At 36.2% G+C, this 23,035-nt stretch overlaps 1 protein-coding gene across 1 annotated transcript in view; it reads right to left on the bottom strand.

Moving 5' to 3' along the window:
* Positions 1-23,035, bottom strand: part of GABRA1 (gamma-aminobutyric acid type A receptor subunit alpha1) — a 60,788-nt gene that overhangs the window by 16,621 nt on the left and 21,132 nt on the right. Inside the window, exons 3-6 of the mRNA XM_007954253.2 lie at positions 22,651-22,718; positions 13,899-14,119; positions 11,968-12,050; positions 6,008-6,151 (exon numbers count right to left, since the gene is read on the bottom strand). Of these exons, the coding sequence (XP_007952444.1) occupies positions 6,008-6,151; positions 11,968-12,050; positions 13,899-14,119; positions 22,651-22,718 (516 nt within the window). The remainder of the gene's footprint in view (positions 1-6,007; positions 6,152-11,967; positions 12,051-13,898; positions 14,120-22,650; positions 22,719-23,035) is intronic.

The following is a 23,035-nucleotide window of genomic DNA, read 5'->3' as shown; positions in this document are numbered from 1 at the left end:
TATTCACTTAAGTGAATCATTATTAAATATTTAAAAAACAAAATAGTGCATACTACCATGTTCTTATGTTTTCTGGTCACTGATATTATCCTTATGCCTAAGGATTAAATTAAAACTTTTATCTCTCTGCATATGTTGTATTTTCATGTCTTTTAATCAGAATTGCAATATTTGCACAACCAAAACAAACAAACAAACAAAAAATAAATAAAAAACAAGCTCACGGCCGTTGAGTGGATTCTGACTCATAGTGACTCCCTTTGGTTTTCTGAGGTGGTGGAAGTAAATTACCCAATCTTCCTTCTGCAGACTGGCTGGTAGATTTGAACCACCAACCTTCTGGTTAGCAGTCAAATGTCTTAGACACTGCCACCAGAGCTCCTTATTTGCATGAGTTCTCCTTTAACAGTTGCTAAGGAAGCATAACATAGTGAGGCAGAGAGCCAGAGGTGTAGTTATGAACTGCTTTCCCTGATAATCCAAGAAGAAATTACCTCTTTCTCCTTTATGCCATCATGTAGCTCTTTTGTAACATCCCCCTCATTATTATTAATAGTAATATCTAACATTTATTGTATAGTTTTTATATGCCAGGCACTCTGCTAGTAAGTTTACATGAATTCTCACATATCAGTCTCACAGTAGATCATGAAGCAGATTCTCCTAATTATCTCCAAATAGCCCAAGAAATAAGATGAACAGAAATATATAATGACTTGGCAGAGGTCACACATATAATAAAACCAGTATTCAAACAATTGCAGTATAATTCCAGAGTCCACACTTGAACCACTATACCACATTGTCTTCCACTGCTGCGTGTTCACACATCTGTCTTGTCTATTGCTAGTATGTCACATGGTTGAGAGGACATATCCTGCAGCTGGACTAAGCTCATTGTTGTCCAGTTGATTCTGACTCACAGCAACCATACAGAACAGTGTAGAACTGCCCCATAGAAATTATCAAAGTTAGGTTCAAATCCTAACTTTGCTATGTCTTAAGTATGTATCCTTGAAGTAGCTGTTAAACCTCTTAGGGCCTCAATTATATCCTATTTATAAAATGGAGATAATAATAATTCCCACCATCTAATATTGTTATGATGATTAGAACAATACCATTACATGTTAGCTACTTATATCACTCAGCCAAGAGCTTCTTGATGGCGGGAGTTATGTATCCTTCAACTTTCTTCCTCAGTCACAAGCACACAGTCAGACACAGTCAGCTCTTAATGTGTATTTCTTGCGTAATCGAGCACACAATTGAAGGAATAAGTGGATGAATGAATGAATATAAGTAAACTATATTGGATGTGAAAAACAGCTATCTCATCTTTTCTTTGTGCTTTTAATGATTTTGCTTTTTTCCAGATGAATAAGTGAACTTAAAACTACATGTGAAACTCATTTTTTCCCATGGAATCTCACTGATGTCAGACTCCAAGGAAGTAATTGTGCCTCTAGTGTATCTGCACTTAATTCAGAAATCTAAATTTTATATTAATATCTTCATCTTTTTCTTCTAATGTCATTGAAGTGATCTGGGTATATTTTATCTGAAAGAGGTCACTGCTAATGTGTGTGCACATGTGTGTTGGCATAGGCAGTGAAGTGGTACACTCTGACCTAAGAGGTGATCTGAATTGATATTTCCCCAAAGGGAATTCTAAGGTGATAGAAGATACCTTTTCTCTGATCACTGTCAACATGTGTGCTCTCCTCTGCCATCTTTCTTTAGTCTTCCAGCACAAGAAGGGAGATAATAGCACTCAATCTCATTTATCTTAATATTTTCAGTGCTCCACAAAAAGATGTGAAATATTCCATCAGAGACCTTACACAAAGATCTTTGTTTTTTCCCACTGAAATATATTAAGATGGACTCCTGATGAGATAAAGTGGGCCCAGAAGAAGCATAGTTCAGTCTCTAATTGTATGTTGTCTAGCTGAAGATGTATATTAAATTGACTTTCCTCCATTTGAGAATTTACTCATTATTCTTCTCACTCCCTCTGTGTCTACCTATCTATTATGGGAATAGCAGGAGAAAGCAGTTATTTTGTGCTGGTAAACTTGCTGTTGCAGCAGAGAGTGGGTCCAACTTATGAGTTTTAGTTATCCTGGTGGTAGGGGCTTAGACCACTGCCTTTCATTCTATAGTTCCTTTTTGATTGTTTCTATTTTCTGAGTGATTAGAATTTAAGATGCTGTATCATCAAGACATTTGACTGCTAACCAGATGCTAGCAGTTCAAACCCACCAGCCTCTCCTCGGAAGACAGATTAGGCAATCTACTTTCCTAGACATAACCAAACCAAAAACCAAACTCACTGCCCTTGAGTCGGATCTGACTCATAGGGATCCCTTCCGGGGTTTCCGAGGTAGTATCACTACAGAGCTCTGGCATCATAGAGCCTAAGGCACTTGACTGCTAACCAGAAGGCTGGCAGTTCAAACCCACCAGCCATTCCTCAGAAGGAAGATTGGGCAATCTACTTCCTGATACTGCCTCAGCAACCCAAAGGGGGTTGCTATGAGTCGAGTCTGACTCAACGGCACATAACAACAACAACAACAACATCACTACAGAAGTAGATTGCCCAACCGTCCTTCCAAGGAGTGGCTGGTGGGTTTGAACCACCAGCCTTCTGGTTAGCAGTCAAATGCCTTAGGCATTACACCACCAGAGTTCCCTAGAGATACCACCTTAGAAAACCAAGGAGGGATCACAATGAGACCAAATTGACTTAAGGTAGTGAGTTTGATTTTTTTTTTTTTTTCCTTTTTTTTAATCCACAGGAAACCAGATGTGAGAGAGGACTGTAAATTCACCAGACTAAGCCACTTATTTACAGATGGGAACTGGGACATAAAGGACATTATGGATTGAATTATTTCCTCCAGAAAGGTATATTGAACTTCTTTTCCTACCACTGTACCTGTGAATATGACTTTGTTTGGAAATAGGGTCTTTCAAGATGTTATCAGTTAACATGAGGTTATACTGGAGTAGAATGAGTCTTAATCCCATCTAAACCAAAAAAACACTGCCGTTGAGTCCGATCCGACTCACAGCGACCCCTCCTTGGGTTTCCAAGGTGTTTCACTAAGGAAGTAGATTGCCCAATCTTCCTTTTGAAGAGTGGCTGGTAGGTTTAACTGCCAACCTTTTGGTTAGCAGTCAAATGCCTTAGGCACTACATCACCAGAGCAATGTTGTAATAATAGAGATGAGACACAGAAAGACAGATAGAGAAAAATTGGCCATGGGGAAGATGAAGCCACATAACAAAAATAACTGGAGCTACCAGGAGCTGGGAAAGACCAGAAAGGATCATCCCCTAGAGACTTAAAAAAAAATAGCCCTATGCACACTCTGAATTCAGACTACTGACCTCCAGAACTGTGAGACAATACATTTCTGGTCTTATAAGGCACACAAGTTGTGGAATTTTGTTTCAGTAGCCCTAAGAATCTAATATAAAGAGGTTGTGGCTTGTGTATACTTCTACTACCACATGTCAGTTACTACCTTTCAGTTATTTGTTTCCCTTACATCTTCCCACCCTCACTCTAATAGTAAAAGATGAAGGCTTTCATGAGGGAAAGACCTTCCATCTATTATTCTAAATGTGCAGGGCCCCCAACAGTTATATCCTAGGCTGGAGTCATCTATTTTTTAATTCAAATATTTATTGAGTATATCTTATATCTAAGCTACTATAATAAATTATGGGGATATTGAGGACAGATATGGTTCCTGCCCTCACAAAAGCATTAATCACAGCACTTACCATAATTTTTATAATTACAGCTTAGACCTGTCCTCTCTTAGACCTCAGATCCCTGTGATTTGTCTATCATTGGATCTCCAGGACTTGCCATACTATATACTGTAAAATAGTATTGGATTTTTAAAGAGCAAACCCTGGTCATTTTAGCATATTTTCCTCCTTAAATGTTGTGAGGAAGAAAAATTCTCATCATTTTCCATATTCTGGGATATTTTCAGAACTACTACAGCAACAGATGTCAGATACAATTTAGATTATCTCCTATATAGCAGTCAGCTTGGTGTTTTATTTTATTACATCTTTAATGCAAAATTATATTATTCCAGTTTCTTTGAAAAGACTGAGACTTATGATTGGATAAATGACTTGAGCGACGTCACAAGGCTTCTAAGCGACAGGATCAGGACATGAACTCATATCTTTCTCATTGCAAAACCTGTTCCCTTTCCACTAGAAACCGGAAGAAACCAAACTCACTCCCATTGAGTCGATTCCAACTCATAGCAACCCTACAGGACAGAGTAGAACTGCTCCATAGAATTTCCAAGGCTGTAAATCTTTACAGAAGCAGACTACCACATTTTTTTCCCATGAAGCAACTAAACCAAAAAAAAAAAAAAAACCCTCACAGCTGTGGAGTCTGGAGTCGGATCTGACTGGTAGCGACTGCTTCTTGCCTTTCTGAGGCTGTGTCACTACAGAAGTAGATTGCCTAATCTTCCTTCCAAGAAGTGGCTGGTGAGTTTGAATCATCACCCTTCTGTTTAACAGTCAAATGTCTTAGGCACTATGCCACCAGAGCAGCTAGTGGGTTCAAATTTCTGACCTTTTGATTTGCAGTGCAATTCTTTAACCATAATGTCATTGAGCTCCTTTCCACTAGCCATATGCCTTTCCATTTAAGGAAAATCTGAGAAAAAAATATATCCCTACTTTTCAAAACAAGAGACATACTTATTTAAGCTTCTTAAATATTTATTAGTTTTGTATGTCATTACTCCTCTTGCAATTGAAGACACATCATATGAATCAGAGTTTACCCACTAAACACAGAAAAAGATATTACCTATATATTTTTTAAGTTTGAATATGGGAACCTCATATACAAGTTGAAATCTAAGGAAGAAATATTTCCGAGAAAAATACCACCACTGCCCTCAGAAACCCAAGGAGGAGTTGCTGTGTTGCTGTGAATTGAATCGACTCAACGGCAGTGAGTTTGTTTTTTCTGGTTTGTCCTTATTTATTACTAAATTGTCTTTATTTGAAATCCCAGAATTAAGTGAATGACACATTTAAATTTTAAAATAATGTCCACAGGGTCAATTGTTGGCCTTTGTTAAATCATTCAGTAATTTAACATATTCAAAAATATTGATTTTTTCGGTAAATTTTCTTCATTGGTAGGGTCCAAATTTTCTTAACAGCTATCTGGTTCTATGATCAGATTTTATCTGGTCATAACATGTACATTTACATAGCCAAATTTGCATTTGGTTCTTAGAAATAATTTCACAGATTTAAAATCATGTATACATCTCTTTAATAGTATTTGATACACTACTAAGCATGTCATTAGCAAACCAATCACCTGGCCCCTCACTTATTTTAATTTCAAATGGGATGATCAATAATGAAGCTATATTTCTGCAAGTGCTAGCTGTAGAAGATCCTTGACCAGTGATGTGAAGGGATTTGTAGAAGGAATTGCCTTTGTGATGTCCCGTGTGTATTAATGGTGGCTACATATTCACCAAGATTCACTGAATCATGGCAATAAACAAGGCCTAGAAGATATTAATAGCTAGTATTTATAAGTGTTTCAATGTGCCAGGAATTATGATAAGTACTCAGCATAGACTTAATTTTATTCCTTCTAGCAATGACTATAATCAACTGGCAAGGTGAATGTTTTATCCAGACATTCTTCCTCAAGAGCTTTAACAGCTGTGCTAGAATGGTCACACAGTATCTGTACTTTATTTCACAAATAAAGAAACAGAGGCATTAAGTGAACTGTCTCAGGTTTCATTCTACAGGGTTGACTCTAGTTCCTAGCCAACTTGATTCCCAATTCCCTGTAATTTTCTATTTATGTTACTGCAGGATTCACTGATATCTCACATTGTCATTAAAAAAAAAAAAAAGAAAAAGAAAAAGAAGAAGTTTCTATTTCTACCATATATAAAATAACAAATCCGTACTCACCTGTACTGGACTGAACAATTCCAGAGTCTACTGTTTGCCCAAGAAGATCATACTGGTTGAGACGTGAACCATCTTCTGCTACAACTACTGAACGTGCTGGTTCTCTGGTCCATTCATAAACAACTTCTGCTCTTGTATAAGCATCTAAAATGGAAGGATGAAAAATAGTACATGTGCTTTGCCTTTTCATATCTCATAATGAGTCAGTGTGCTTTGTCAGTCTTATATATTCCACTCCATCGTTCCAGAGGGCAGGCTAGGAAAGGAAAGCTCACATAACTTAGTCTTGGAAAAAAAAACAAAAAAAACTTGTATATATATATATAGATAGATAGATAGATAGATAGATAGATAGATATACATACATACATATACACACAGACATATATATGTATACATACATACATATATATATATATACACATATACTCTTTCAACAAATGTCTATTAAACATATAAAAACAAACCAAACCAAACCAAACCCACTGTTGTCGAGTCGTATCCGACTCATGGTGACCCCCTCCTTGGGTTTCTGAGGTGGTATCACTACAGAAATAGATTGCCTAACCTTCCTTCTGGTGAAATTGAACCAACAGCCTTCTGGTTAGCAGTCAAATGCCTTAGGCACTACGCTACCAGAAATTAAAAATGCCACAAAGAACTATGCTGGGGAGACAGCAGACACATAACAAATGAGGTTCCCCTCCTTGGCACATACATGATTGGTGGGGGTAATAAGAAAGTAATCAAATACATACATCATTTCAAGTATTGGTAAGTTTTAATAAAGTCATACACAACAGAATAAAGTGATACAGAATGAAGCCCTTTTACCTTAAGTAAAGGGGCCAGAAAGGGTCTCTGAGGAAGCAAAATTTATAGAAAGGCATAATTATGAGGCATCTGAAAGTGTTGGACAAAGTATATTAGGCAGGAAAATAATTTATTTCTCCTTAGGAGGAAGATTGGGCAATCTACTTCCATAGTGATACCACCATGGAAACCCAAAGAGGGGTCACTATGAGTCGGATCCGACTCGACGGCAATGAGTTTGTTTTTTTGGTTTGGAGACAAGTATAAGGTTGATATTGTTAAGAAAAATCAGTAATACCATTGTGGTGAGAGGGAGGCACATGAGAGATGAAATGAGGTTAAAGGTAGTAGTTTGTCTTCAGATTATGTCAGGCCAGAGGAAGGTCATAATACCTGTAAAAAAGACATACTAGATATTTGTTGAACATCAATACGTGACTTTTGTGGGGCCTGGGAGCTTTTGCCTTTGTGAGTCCCTTTGCCCCCCAAACTATTCACTTTTAAAATTGATTATTCACAATAATGATAATAATAGTGGTGACTACAGTTCTTGGTCCTTCTCAGACATTTTCATTTGTCAAGCCACTTTCTAACTTAGCCATCCTCCTATATGAGAGTTAGGTCATACACTGATCTTTGATTTGTGCAGGTCAGATGAGGAGGGTGTATAGCACAAGATAGAAGAAGGAAAAGGAATCCTATCATCTTTTTGATTTCCAGTCACAGATAATATAATTTCACAAACACACAATTTCTCTGTTTAGTTGCAGAGTGGTATTGAAAATTTAAATAATATCACATTAGCAAAAGCAACTTGTTTGTGGAGCTTTGGAGGGAGAAATATGATAGTAAACTTTGAACTTACTATTAAAACTTAATCTTTTGTCTTACTTCTCCATTAGGCATAGTAAGGATATTGCCATATTTTAGGAGCCACAAAATTCTTTTAATTTGTTTTAAAATTTAAAAAAATGAATATAACCAACCTGGATTATATTAGTCATGATATCAACGCAGTCATAAAATCTAATTTTAATAGTTCGAGGGGAGGAAGGGGCTTATAAAGGCAAAAGTCCTCAGGGCCTACAAAAGTCACAGTGCAGCCCTGTCTGATCCAACTCTCCCCTTGAACGTTGTAGTCAAATATGTATTTGCCCAAGCTAAAATATTATAAAATGTAAAATGATGATGGTCTTTCTATATGAATATGAGGCTATCTCTGAAAAGATGTTAACTATGCCCCTCAATCTCCAGATCAAAGCCTCTTAAAGTGACTCACTTTTCTCTGAAGTGGATGATGCAGAAAAATATAGTCACTATTCCATTAATTTGTACATGGCTATTCTTGCTGAATTAGCATCATTTCTGGACTAACAATCAGATTGTTCTAGTGATAAACAATACCAGACTTTTAAGATGAGGTACTGGGGAATTAAGGTATTGGTTAGTGCCTCATGTTCTTTCATCATTCCCTCCAATTGCTTTAGTTACTCTTCATTCAAGAACAAGTTTCAGAGTCTCTTCTGACATTCATTTCAGTTTTCCCACTCTTTCCTTTCTTTTTAATGACCTTTTGCTTTTTGCATGTGTGACAGCCTGATGTCATCCCACGGCTCATCTGGGCTTCAGTCACTGGTGTTCAATATATCAAATCTATCCTTCGGATAGTCTCTAAATTCAGGTGAGATACACTCAAGGTCATATTTTGGCTCTCAAGGACTTATCTGAATTTTTTTCCAATTGAACTAAAGTTGTATATGAGCAATTGACAGTCTGTTCCACATTTGGCCCTAGCTTTGCTCTGACTGATGATATTGAGCTTCTCTGTTGTCAATTTGTAGTCAATTTGATTTCTATGTATTCCGTCTGGAGAGGTCCATGTGTATAGTCACCATTTATGTTATTGAAAAGGTATTTGCAATGAACAAATGGAAGCAAAATTCCATCATGTGATCTCCATCATCTTTTCTATCACCAAAGCCTTACTTTCCAACTTCCAATTCTTATTTTATTTTATTTTTTTCTTTTCCAATGCAATTGATTGACCTTGACAAAAAAAAAAATCTGGATTTCATTGCCTACTGTTTGTACATGGGAAAGAAAAAAGCCACTGAAGTTTTATTTTGCCAATAAATGCCATGATATCATTCATAGAATAAAGAGATTACTGTGATACGGAGAAGAGCTTGAGGGAGTGAGAAAGAGTAAAAATAAGGAAACTGTTAGGAAACCCATTTAGTAATGCAGGGGGGAAATGACTGTATCTTGGACTCTGAGATAGTGGGTTATGTGGCTTGAATTCTGAATTTAGTTCAGAGCAGGAATTCAAATTTTTCAGTCATGGATGATGAGGTGAAAGTAAAACAATCCCAATTTTTTTAAAAAATTAAGATGATCTGAAATGATAACCAGAACAGGAAAAATTAAGGCTCAAAGCCCTGGAATGGGAGATTCAGAGGAGACTTGTGAGCCCTTTCAAGAGCCTGACTTGTGATACTAGATTATTGGCCAGACAGAGGGGATACATTCAAAGTGGTGTGGTCAGCTGCCTTTTTTGAGCTAGTCACCATTGTTTTTGACTTTGTATATCAAGAGATTTGGGACATAAAGTTTCTAGCAGGAGTGAGCCCCATAATTTTTCCAGTTCCAGCTAATGTGCTTGTCCCACATTTTTAAAGTACCTGTCTGTTCCAGGGTCACTCAGTTGGCCATGACTGAACCAGACTGAACCAGTTCAAAGCCCTGGCTTGGAGACATGAAGAGAGAATTTTGTCAGAATCGAAGAAAATATACAACTTCAGCATATGACCTCTTTATAAGTGGGAATAAAATAAGTGTCCCTTCAGGAGTTGTCTCTTATTTGTTGTTGTTATTGTTAGTTGCTGTTGAATAGGCCCTTGGCTCAAGGCAACACTATGTATAATGGAATGAAATGCTATTCAGCCTTGAACCATTCCCACTGACAGTTGCAGATCAGAACATTGTGATCTATAGAGTTTTCACTGACTGATGTTCAGAAAAAGACTGTCAGGCACTTCTTCTTAGTGATACTTATTCAAAACCAAAAAAAAAAAAAAAACAAACAAACTCACTGCCATGAACTTGGATCCAACTCATAGTGATCCCTCCTTGGGTTTCTGAGGCAATATCACTACGGAAGTAGATTGCCCAACCTTCCTTCCAAGGACTGTCTGATGGGTTTGAACCACTACACTTCTGGTTAGCAGTCAAATGCCTTAAGCACTATGCCACCAGAGCGCCTAGTAATACCTATTAGGTGTAAGGAAATGGAAAAAAAAAAAAAGTTATTTTCTTTAACTTATGTTTTCTTATATATGGCAGGCACTATTTGCTTTCCATTCATTATCCATTTTCTGCTCCCTACAATATCTTTAGTTTAATTCAGTTAACAATGTGCCCAGTTAAAAATATATTTTCCTAGGCTTTATGCAGTTAGCATTACTTTGGTCCTGGGACACACATCTTTGATTAATAACATATGAGTAGATGGCTATTAGGACTTTAGTGAAAGTTTATAGTTTCTTGATACAGGCATTATTATTTTCTTCTTCAGTCACTATTCCTCCTTATTATGAAACGTGATTCAGTAGCTGAAGCTGCAAAGTGATTGATGACCAGGAAGGACATCTAAGGATATCAACTATCTTAAGATGCTGACCTAAACTATAATCAATCAGTGATCCCTTATCTTTAGACATCTTATATGAAAATATAAAGCTCTCTATTTTTTCAACTAAAGTCACTGTTGAAGACATTCTTGACTGATAGCATTAATATGCAGTTTATTGTTCAAACCAGGACATTTATGATGGTAAAATGGGACCGTATTAATAACTAAATTAGGATAACAGACATAAACCAGTACTGTTTTAGGCACATTGTGTTGTATTGTCATCCCAACTCTAAGGTTATTTTCTGGATTAGTTGAGCATATACATATAAAATATTTCATATATTGTTTGAAATACAATTAACACATAATATCTTTGGTTAGTATTAAAAATGAAACTGCTCCTCAAAAGAAAACATAAAACAGTCCCTGACATACAAGAGACTTATAAAACTGGGGAGGGGGGAGTTGGAGAGAAGGGAGTTATCCCCAAAGATCACCTTAACTGATAGTTTGAAAAGTAGGCTATCTTTGAGTTTCAGTAGAGAAAAGATTTATAGAGAAAAATGATCTCTCCGTTCGTGTGCTACTAGGTGCCTGAAGGCCCTTTTCTATTTCCTTTGCTTACTGTCTTCCTACACTAGCACTCTTTTTCTTCTGTGAATCATATCTTCACCAAAATAGTTGCTCAGACTGCCTCTAGTGAGAACAGAAAACTAGGTAGTTAGTCCAGGAGTTGACTCAGCCATGTGCGTAACTTCTCTGCAGAAAACCAGGAATACATTATCCTCATGCATGCAAACTAGTCAAAAGCAGAAGGTTGGAGAGAACACCAGAGAACTTGCCGTTCCTAGCCACTGCTTCCATGGCTCCTGTAAGATGTGCCTGCTTGTTTTCATATAAAAAAATAAAAAAATCCATGAAGTTATTATAAAGAGATATCTAAGATACCTTCAAGAAAGCATTAATATATGCATGAATTCCATGAGATATCCAAATGGATCTAGAACATTCCAAAGTGTATGGGTAGGGCAAATTGCTCGCAACATCTGTTAGCTATAGATTTCACTATTAAGAAACACCTACTTATCCTTTACCACCTACGGATGTTTCCATCTGGTACATAAGTTGAATTATTTTTAAAGTCAAGGAAGTGTAATGTAAAAGAAAAAAGGAATTATTTCCATTTTTTGAAGGAAAATGTTATCTATGTGGCATAAACATCTATACTCCTCTTTTTTCCATGAATACAACTTCAACAAAAAACAATATTCTCCCACTATATTGTTTAAAATACATTTAGACCACATAATAGGGAACAACAGCTTTCTGAAATAACATTAAATATTGAAGTAAAATGTTATTATTTATAGAAAGTTCTTGTAGAATATTGTTCTTTTAGCTTTCTTGAAAATCTTTATCTATCCTTCCAAAAGATAAAACTAATTGGTGGTCTCTTTCTCAAATATTTAGATCTCTCATAAGAATAACGAAATTTTAAAGCAAATTTACTTACAGCTTCCAAATTTTAGTGGGCAGGCATGGGCATCCATAGGGAAGTCCTCCAAGTGCATTGGGCATTCAGCTCTAACTGTCAGCCTTATAAATTAAGAAAAATAACACACAAGTAAGATTAGATCCTTCCTGATAAATATGGTTGACATGTATAGCAAATATATTAACAAAGTTGCATGACAGCACATAACAACAACTTTTAGTATAGATGTTTACTTAGATTACTAAACAGCTCCAGAAACATAGCAAGAAGACTTTCTAGCCAGGGAAATTATTAAGTAAAATCATTAAGTTAAAAGCATTAAGTAAATTCATAATATTGATTAAAACAAATATGAAATATGTGTTAACTATTACACTCACATTATTAAATCAAAGCATTAAATAAAATGATAGTGCACTAGCAAAAATGCAGAGAAATCTGGGAAATGGAAGATACAGGCTAATTACTGATGAAGGATATTGCATATTTCAGAAACCATGAATCAGTAAAATATTCAGGACATGCACTGAACTGAGGTTCAAGGACAAATGTGGATTGCTTAAATTTCAAATGTAACTATGTTCTCCTGGGTGATATGACAAGATTTCAACACATATGTCTATAAGTTCCCCTTGCTTTTTTTCCCCACTCTCTGATTTGGGGAATTTTTATTCTTTAATTCCAACTAAAGTTGGACCAATCTTCTGTAGCTGTGTCCAACATCTAATGTGACTCTTTAAGGTTATTTTTATCTATCTATCTATCTATCTATCTATCTATTGTTGTTGTTGTTGTTATGTACTGTCGAGTCAGACCCGACTCATAGCGACCCCTCCTTGGGTTTCCGGGGCAGTATCACTACAGAAGTAGATTACCCCTTCTTCCTTCTGAGGAGTGGCTGGTGGGTTTGAACCACCAGCCTTCTGGTGGACAGTCAAGTGCCTTAGCCACTATGCTACCAGAGCTCCCATTTATCTATTGGATGTCCATATATGAAAACCTATGTGTTCTGGCTGCTTACTAAAGGCAAAATATTACTCTATTCCTTTGCTAAATACAACCCATCAAGTTGAGGATTTTGCCTTCATTATCTTTTTATACCAAAGGAATAATGGGAAGGTCTGAAATGCCAGACATTGGCCAAATTTAAAAATACATCCTTCTTAGAATTTATCTGGGAAGGAAATAAATGCTTCCCTCAAAAATAAGTGATGCACAAGTCATAATTTCTCATAAATTAGGCATACTTTAAGTGTTGGTTTCCTTTAAAAACTACTGAAAACATGATTTCATTCATGTTCCTTTCATTCAACCATAAAAGTACTGAGCACTCACTAGAGACTAGATTTTGCAGTAGGCCTAAAACGGGAGAGTTGTGTATAAACCATGAAAAATGCATAATCTTCAATTTAAGAAAAATTAAGACAATCTTTATTTTCTATCTAGCTAACGATACCAATGTGAATTCATATACTTCACAATATATTGTTTTCTCAAGTGTTTTAAGAATATTTTACCTTTCTCAAATTTTCTGTTTTTTTCATTTCCTTTTTATTACAAATACTTTCAGATATATATCTATAGATAGTTTCTCAAAATTTAATCTTGACCTTACTAGAATGCAAGTGTGTATGTGATTTACAATAGAGTGAAGATATTCCTCATATTGAACTAGTATAGTTGGAAAAATATATCATGCTATCATATTATTTAATATACATTGCTAGCATTTTTATCCCTATGATTTTATTTAGCATTTTAATAGTTGCATAATATTTGAGCAAGTTCCCCGCCCCCCAGAAGAGTAATCATTAAAGTTGAAGAAAAAGAAAAAAAAAAAAGAAGCATGAAACCAAATCCCTGTCTTGGGCCATCAGTTTGATGGCTGCCTAGAAGTGGATAAAAATGAAGCACAGAAATGTTCACAAATAAAGGCATAGCCAACTCACCTCATGGTGTACAACAAAGTGCCATCCTCTGTGATCCGCAAGAGTTTGTTGGGCATGGTCATGTTGTGGGCCACCGACTTCTTTCCATTGTGAAAAAAGGTATCCGGAGTCCAGATTTTACTTGCCATTAGGTTATTCAATCGGAGAACTGTCATGGGTCCTTTAAATTTTAACCTTTCATCCTTCCAGCTTTGACGGAAAAATACATCTATTGTATATTCCTAGATAATTTTGGAAAATGGCAAAGTTCACTGTGATTTACTTTGCAAAGCAAATATCTTACAAAGACAATGCATATATTTTTCTGCAATTTTGGAAACAAAATATGAGCTAGGTGATGTTTTTAGAGGTAAACTTTTCTGTCATGTACATACTGATGTTTAGAGAATCATTTAATTTTGAAAAAGCTTGAAAATATTTCTTGTTCAGAAAGATTTTGCCAAATTTTCCTCATATACATGAAAAAAAAAAAAAAAAAAAAACCCAGGCCCTACTACACCAGCCCTAGAAGAGCTATAATGTATTACCAAATAATGCCAAATTCACGTTAACCAGTAACCAGTTCCCATTAAGTCAACTTTGACTAATAGCAAACCTATGTGTTACAAAGTAAACTGTGTCCCACAGAATTTGCATTACTGTGAACTTTTAGACAAGGATTGCCAGGCCTTTCTTTAGAGGTGCTTATGGGTGGGTTGAACTGATCATCACTTCCATCCATAAAGATAAACTATAGTGTTTTGGGGAGCCCATCTATGGCCTCTAAAAACATCACAACCAAACCCAAGTCAATCATGATTCTGACATGAGGAGATAATCCTTCTTATTTTTGGTTGAGAAAAAAGTTTTTCACTGATGTTATACAAAACTTTCAATTCTTTGACAAATGAAAAAGATTATAAAAATAATGAATTCATTTCCACTGGTAATTTGTATATTTTCTTTAAAAAAAGAAAAGCAGCATATAAAGTGCAGGTGTGTGAGTATATGTGTGTACAAGACACATGATAAATGTGTGAAGCTTGTCATCAGTCAAAGCCAGGAAATCTATTTATTTGAATAAACACATCATTCCTTATAGCAATACCCAGAGACAAACATCTGCTAATCTGAAAACAAGCAATGAGATTTATCAGAGCCACTCCTCGGAAGGAAGGTTGGGCAATCCTACTTCCATAGTGATACTGCCTCGGAAACCCAAGGAGGGGTCGCTATGAGTCGGGGCCGACTCGATGGCAAACAACAACAACAACAATATTGAAAAGGGTAATATCCGTCTTCCTTGCAGCACTTGCTACATAGATACTAAATTTGGACTCAGTGGTTTGAAATAAAGACTGCTGTATTTTCTGATAATGGGAGTGCAGTTTAAACTTGGTTAGTTTCCAAGACTAACTTGGAAATTTTGTGCCATATTTTCTTAATCCTCTTAACTCTGTTGCATCAAGAAAGCAAATGTATTTTACAATTATACATCTTTGTTGTTAATTTTGTTAGGTACCATTGAGTTGATTCCAATTCATGGTCACCCTGCATGGCAAAAGAGAACAGCTGCATAGGATTTCATAGGCTGTAATCTTTGAAGGGAAGAACTCTGCTGGCACAGGGTGTAAGGCATTTGACTGTTAACCAGAAGGTCTGTGGTTCAAACCCACCAGCTGTTCCATGGGAGGAAAATGAGGCAGTCAACTTCCAGAAGGATTTACAGCCTTGGAAACCCTATGGGGTCACTATGAGTGGGAATCAGCTTCATAGTTGTGGGTTTGCTTTTGGTTTTGGAATCCTTAAAGGAGCAGATTGTTAGGTCTTTCTCCCTTGGAGCAGCTGGTAGGTTCCCCTAACCTTTTGGCTAGCAGCCAAGCATATAACCATTGTTCCACCATCATTAAACCAAACTAAACCAAACCCATTGCCACTGAGTTGATTCTGACCCATAGCAATCCCCTTTGCATTTCCAAGACTGTAAATCTTTACAGAAGATTGCACCATCTTTCTTCCATGGAGAAGCTGGTGGGTTTGAACCAATGACCTTCGGGTGGCATCTAAATTCCCTAATCACTGTACCACCAGAGCTCCTACTACCATCATTAAGAGTAGGGAGTATTGCTGGCATAGACTCCTATCATTATCATTAAGACATACCAAATAAATAATACATGTTTGTAGAACTTTTCTGTGTTAATAACTTTTTTTCCCAGGGTTTAAACAAGATTGAGTAAAAATTAAGTGAATTATATCCTTCTGACACACGTTTGCCATTGTTGAACACTTCCTGATAAAGTAAGTAACAAATATCATTGAATGGCTTATAATGCACCAGTCAGAGTGCTAATTGCTGACTGAGATAGAAACAAGGAAATGTAACGTAATGCCAGTGTGTCTTTGGAATCAAGACAATTTACCTTGTTTTGTTGGCTAGGTTTTACTGTGTCTGGAAGTGTCAGATGGTAGGCACTGAAATACATAACACAGGAATTTATCAACAAGAATTTGTTAAGCATCTGTTAAATTTAGCAAAGGGAGAAGCTCTATGGGATTGGATGCTGCAAGAAAACCTCATGGAGGAATGAGATGGACAAAAGATGGTATATTCCATGAGGAGAGAAACAAAGAAGGGGATCTGTGCATTACATCTAGAAGTAACACAGTGTAGCTGTGCTTACAGGGAAGCAGAGCAGACTTCAATATGATGGTATTTCCGTCACTTATGATTTCAGTCTCAGTTCTCTTTGAACTGGTCAACATTAAAAAGAATGGCCACTTGTAAACCAAGGTTCTGAGAATATTCAAGTTGACCTGGTTACCATGAATCTAAGAATGTTGTGTACTTATTTGCTGCAAGGAGACTTTTGAAATTCAAAAAGTTTTTAAATGCAAAAAAAAAAAACTTGAAATATATTTAATATCACATATTTTATAAAATATATTCTAAAGCCACTGATTTTGAAAAAACTATGTGAAAACTTCTCAAAGTCCTAGCATTTACAAGTTTATCATGTTTAAAGTGAACTCTATTTATCTGGGTTTAATGGCAGACCATGAAATTATCAAATTTATTGAAGACATTATCCTTTCAAAAAACACTAAGCGAAACTGGCCGGGTAAAGTTTTATTTCTCATTTTCTTCACTGATAGAGGTAGAAATGAAAACTGAAATAAAATAAATGGATAATGATCAAATCTTGACTAATTAAGCATGGAAATATTTGGTCTTCAGTTTTCTGAGAACCATCTCCAGCATGACTGTCACGGAAATAGCAGGGGCTACTTGTATAACAAGACCTCACAACCACAGTCACAATTTGTTAGATCTAGAATGGACACCTAGACCAAGATTGGCCAGAGCACCTTCTTCAGAGAGCTGAGAAAGAAAAAGGAGAGAGGTGGAACCATAGCATAGTGGTTGCAAATATAAGTTCTAAACTGACCAATTATAACTGCATTATCAGTCTGCCAATTGAATGCCCTTAAGTATCTTATGCTCTCTAAGCTACAGTGGCCTAACAGACTCAGCTATTGTGAGAAGTAAATGAGCTAATAATACACATGAACAGCTTTCAAGAATACCTGGCCCATAAAAAGTTCTCAATAAATGTTAGAAATTTTTATTATTTTTCTTATTCCATTGTTTTAAATCAACATAAATTTATATTAGACTTCTTATGCAATTGAGAGTGATAAAGGGGTTATTTTCTTGAAAAGGTGGTGGGGCAGAAAGTCCGAGGAAGTGAAGTTGGTAACAGCAAAGCCAAGCAAAAAAAGAAGGCAAAAAGGAAACTGAATATTCACAGTGTCTGTACAAATTCTCATTGACAGATTTGTTCAAGCCTCAATTTTCCAAGCCCTGCCACTCATCTGAAAAGTTATGCTGCTCAACAAAGTAGGTCCCAAGAGAATATGAATCTTACTCTGAAGACCTACAAAATACCCTTTAAGTTCTTAAATAAACATTGTGTTGTAGTGTTCCCACTTGCACCATTTATTACCATCTGTGTGTGCTTTGACTTAATACATTTTAATCACTGTGGAAAACAGGGCTCTATGATTGTGCTTCCTGGATATTTCTGTCAGAACCTAGTGCCCTGGGAATGTTCCGTTTGATTGCAAATTAATGGTTTTTAAAATAAAGTTAAGGAGTTGTCCTAATTTTGTTTTCTATTCCAGATGAAGTCAGATACCTTGGGAGCTAGGATGTCTCTAGGGTTGTATGGACTGGGTTCAAATCATTGCACTTAGCTAGCTAGGTCACGTTTCTTCTCTGGAAAATGTGCATAATAATAGTGCTTAGCTAAAAGCTTTGGCATACTGATTAGAAGAAATACGATCTATAAATCCCTGAGCATGGTGCCTGACATACTGTAAGCATTCAATAATTTTAATGTTGTTATGGTTATAATTATATTAATTAGATATTTTATTGCTTCTCACTTAATAAACTATAAAGCTCTTTCTGCATTGAAAAATAGCTGTGTCATTCTGCTTTCTAATTTGATTGACTCTAAATCACATTACTCTTCCGTATGCATAATTCTGTGATGTTGTGGTTTAGATGATTAATCTTCTAGAACAGGGTGGTCAGGTATAATTTCTACTAGCCATTTAGAAAATCAGTTGCAGACCTATGGCTAACTGGATCTACTGACAGAACAATTTAGCCATTTGACTGCTAACCAGAAGGCTGGTGATTCAAACTCGCCAGCCACTCCTCAGAAGGAAGATTGAGCAACATACTTCTGTAGTGATACCACCCTGGAAAACCAAGGAGGGGTCACTAAGAGTCAGATTTGACTCAACAGCAGTGAGTTTGAGTCTAGTTCAGAAGTTTCAGAGAGTAGCAAATATTGCTAGCATGGACTGTTCTGCACTCTGTCCTCTCTTGCTATCTAGATCACGTATTGAGTAAATAAAATAACCATACGGCTAACATTGTATCAAAAACTCTGAAGGCACAAGCAGTTTCACACTTAGATGTTAATCCAAAAGTCAGTGATTTGAACCCACCTAGAGGCTCTGGGAGCTCTGGTAGTGTAGTGCCTAAGGCACTTGACTGAAAACCAGAAGGCTGACGGTTCAAACCCACCAGCCACTCCTCGGAAGGAAGGTTGGGCAATCTACTTCCGTAGTGATACTGCCTCGGAAACCCAAGGGTGGGTCGCTATGAGTTGGTTTTGACTCTACGGCACACAACAACAACAACAACAACAACAGAGGCTCTGTAGGGGAAAAACCTGGAGGTCTGCTTCTTGAAAGGTTATATCCAAGAAAAAACTATGGGACAATTTTACTCTGAATAGAAATTGAGTCCATGGCACCTAACAACAATAATAATAGTGTATCAAAGCTAGTGTACACTTGATTCTAAGACAGAAAATATTATGTGTTCCTTAAATTACACATCTAGATTGATAACTCAAAGGCATGCCAAATATTTAAGAGAAAATTTTTGATTGCATATATTTGACTGCTAACCAGAAGGCTGGTGGTTCAAACCCACCAGCCGCTCCTCGGAAGGAAGGTTGGGCAATCTACTTCCACAGTGATACTACCTTGGAAACTCAAGGAGGGGTTGCTATGAGTCAAAATTGACTCAACAGCAGTGAGGTTTTTTTTTTTTTTTTTTTTGTAATGCCTTATCCCTTCTCTTGATGTTTTCATCAATGAGAAGGAGAGTCATGGGGTAAATCTCCTGAATGTACTCCAGCCCCTAATACTCTTGTGCCCCAACAAAGGAGAAGAGGATTAGTTTAATCTGATCAGTGAATCTGGAAGAAGAAACTGTTTGCCTGTCTCAGCCCTTTGCCGCTTGGGATGCTGCCTCTCCATAAGACTCACAAATCTGGCTGTGTTCCTCCATGTCTGAAGGTTTACACAGACCATCTACATTCTAGCAGAGAGAAGCTACCATTGCCTGTGACCTGGTGAATATTTCAACCTGATTCTGGAATGAATCACCTAGAAACCCACTTATCTGTAAATATAAGCCTCATTCTATATTGTCATCATTATTAGTAATAATTATGATATTTTTATTTCTTTACTCTATGGTCTTTTTTTTTTTTCTCACAAAGTTCAAAACTCCAATAGGAAACAGAAGTGTAATTTATTAGGTCATAAGATCCCACTTTTCAAACCTATTATTAAGTAATAAGGTGACACTGAAAGCCTACAATTTACTAAGACTATGAAGGCTGTTTAAAAAAATTGTCTTTACAATTTTGGGTACCATGGTAGAAAAATATGACATTTACAGAAGGAAAATAACCTTATAGAGCAGTGATGCCTATGTGACAAATATTAAATTCTGTCTTATAGTCAATCAATGTGATTAGAATGCTGCAAAAAATTAACAGTATTATTAGCTTCATCAGAAAGTGTTTTCATCAAGCAATTGAGTTATGTAGTATTGGGCCTTGGCAGAAAATACAGAATTTAGATGGTGGAGAGAAAAGAAAGTTTTCCATTAGGGTGCATGTCATGATAAGGAGATCAGATACAAAAATAATAACAGTTATATTTAATTGAAGTCCACTGACAGACATTTTATATGCATCATCTCATTTAACATTTGTAATGATCTTACAGGGGTAGCTTTAATAATACACCCACTTTACAGACTAGGAGCCCCGGAATTTTTAGTGATTTGCTCAAGGTCGTACTACTAAGATCTGAACTCAGCCAGCCTGACTGCTAGAGCCAATCCTTTGAGCCCTCAAGTTGCATTGCCTCACAGAGAGCAGGACTCACACAGACAAGTAAAACCTGCTCAGCAAATGATGTTGGAATGAATGAGGAAGAGTAGCATTTCTTTCTTTCTTTTTTTTTTTTGGCATTTATGCAACATGTGCAGAGGAGTTTGAATTTGATTTTAAACTTGAATGAAACCTACTAAGGTGCTTACATAGAAAAGTTGCAAGAGGAGAAAATAGTAAAAGAAGTTTCAATATGGAAAAATCCACAACAAATTTGATGTTTAGAAAGTGATCAATTTAGTTAAAAATCCTGTATCTCACAGTATTCCAGTAAAGTGGCTTCCTCATTGACCGTAATGACAATGAGTGTCAGATAAATAAATTCACAATTATGGTAGACATTTTTATTTTTATTCCTTTGCTAGTAATAATGGCTAGCAGTTTTTGAGTGCTTATAATGTGTCAGGAATTGTTTTATGTGTTTGGCATCTATTTAATCACTTAATATATGAAATAACCCCATAAGACATTCTTATTGTCCCCATTTTACACATGAAGACACTAAACATTGAGATATTAAGTAAATTACCCAAGGACATAGTCATGTAAATGGAGGAACTAAGATGATAACCCTAGGCATTTTGGCTCAGAAATTTATGTTCTTACCTACCACTCTGCTGTCTTTCATATGCTCTGCTGAATCTTATTTAAATAATCGGTACATTTCATAACCTGGCTTAGATATAATTATCCCCTGGCCAGCATTTCCCAATGTTTGATTTGTAGATCACTAGTTCTACAGAATACTAGCAGGTATTGAATGAAGAAAAAGGCTTTTGTAAAAATATGATCGGAAAAGCACTAGATTAAATATAGTTAAACACGTTTCCTTACCTTAGAACTTGTCAGAGTATTTACAAAGTCAAGATGGCTTCATTATAAATAGCCACATTTTAGGAAATGCTGGCCTAAGTTGATACTTTCTGTAATTTCTATTTGAATCATGTGAGCTACTAAGAAATAGAAGACAGTTATGATCAGATGATGCCAAAAAGGCACTTCAAAAATAAAATTGAATTAATGTACTTTGAAATATTCATAATTGTATATCTTCATAGCCTCTTTATGATGTTTTCCTTCTATAGAAGCTTTGCTGTTATGAGTTTTGCAACATTATATAATATCTTCAGAGCTCTCCTGATTTACCAACTCCCAGCAGATGTTAAGAGAAATTCATTTTAATTTAGTTGGTTTGGGAAAAGAAAGAACAGGTATTTATTCATTTCATTCCCACTTTTGATAACATTTTAATGAGTGCCTTTTGCAGTGAAACTGAACATTTGTCAATGTCATTTTTTAACACTTTTTCTGTATAATTCTGCTTAAGTATTCACTCAGCTTTTATACTAATTTTCCAATTTTAGCCAAAAATAATCCAGCAATGATAATGCTCCTGGTTTTCTGAGAACAGAGCTGGCTAACTGTTCAAGCATCCTTGAATTAACATGGCCTCCAAAGTAAAATGAAAGGGAACTTGCACATTTGGTTTGTAGAGCTTCAACAAAGACAAAGCAGTCATTTCCTGGGATGGGAAAAAAGGAGGACTACTGTGGTTGGTGATTATGGAAACAGTCCTGTTCTGGGAAATAAATGAGTGTTTTTCAATTATATAAATATTATGAGGAGCTCTAGTGGCACAGTATTTAAGCGTTTCACTGCAAATTGAAAGTAAGTGATTCAAAACCATGAGCTGCTCCACAGATGTGGAAATCAGCTTCTGTAAAAGATTCCAGCTTTGGGAACCCTATAAGGCAGCCCTTCTCTGCTCTGTGGGATAGCTTTCAGTTAGAATAAGCTCGATGGCAATTGGGTTTTTTTTTTTTTTTGGTATAAATATTGCATGTAGTATATATTACGTATCATATATGTATAGTGACACAAGCATACATCCAAGCAATATGAGGCTGCTACCTAAATACTTAGTCGATATATGTATTTTTTTATTTTAAAAGTTAAATTAAGAAAAAAAAAAAAAGGAAGACCAAAAACGTGGTGTCACTTACCATATCATGGTCTGAAACGGGTCCGAAACTGGTGACGAAGATGTCAGTCTTCACTTCGGTTACACGCTCTGATGAAGCAGGAAATTGGGACAGTGAGTATCTATCAACAGCCCTTATTAGATCTCCCCACCACATATTCTCATCCAAATGGGAAACTTATTGGCTTTGATTAGCTATTTCTAAATTTGGTCCACTGTGTAGTCCTGATAATTTACTGCTTACACATGAAATTTCACAGTTAATATTTTCTATGGAGAAGAGTATCTAAATATGCCACTTTGGGAGGCAGAGCCATTATGGAGAAGTCAGTTTCTGCTAATAAATTCTTCAATAAGGGACATAATTTTCGAAATGATACTACACCACTTCACACTGAAATAAAATA

The sequence above is a fragment of the Orycteropus afer genome, unplaced genomic scaffold (assembly GCF_000298275.1).
Source record: "Orycteropus afer afer isolate SDZICR_OR568_19922 unplaced genomic scaffold, OryAfe1.0 scaffold00454, whole genome shotgun sequence".
Lineage (NCBI taxonomy): Eukaryota > Metazoa > Chordata > Mammalia > Tubulidentata > Orycteropodidae > Orycteropus > Orycteropus afer.
Note: the sequence above shows the minus strand (reverse complement) of the source record. Positions and strands in the feature narration are given on the sequence as shown.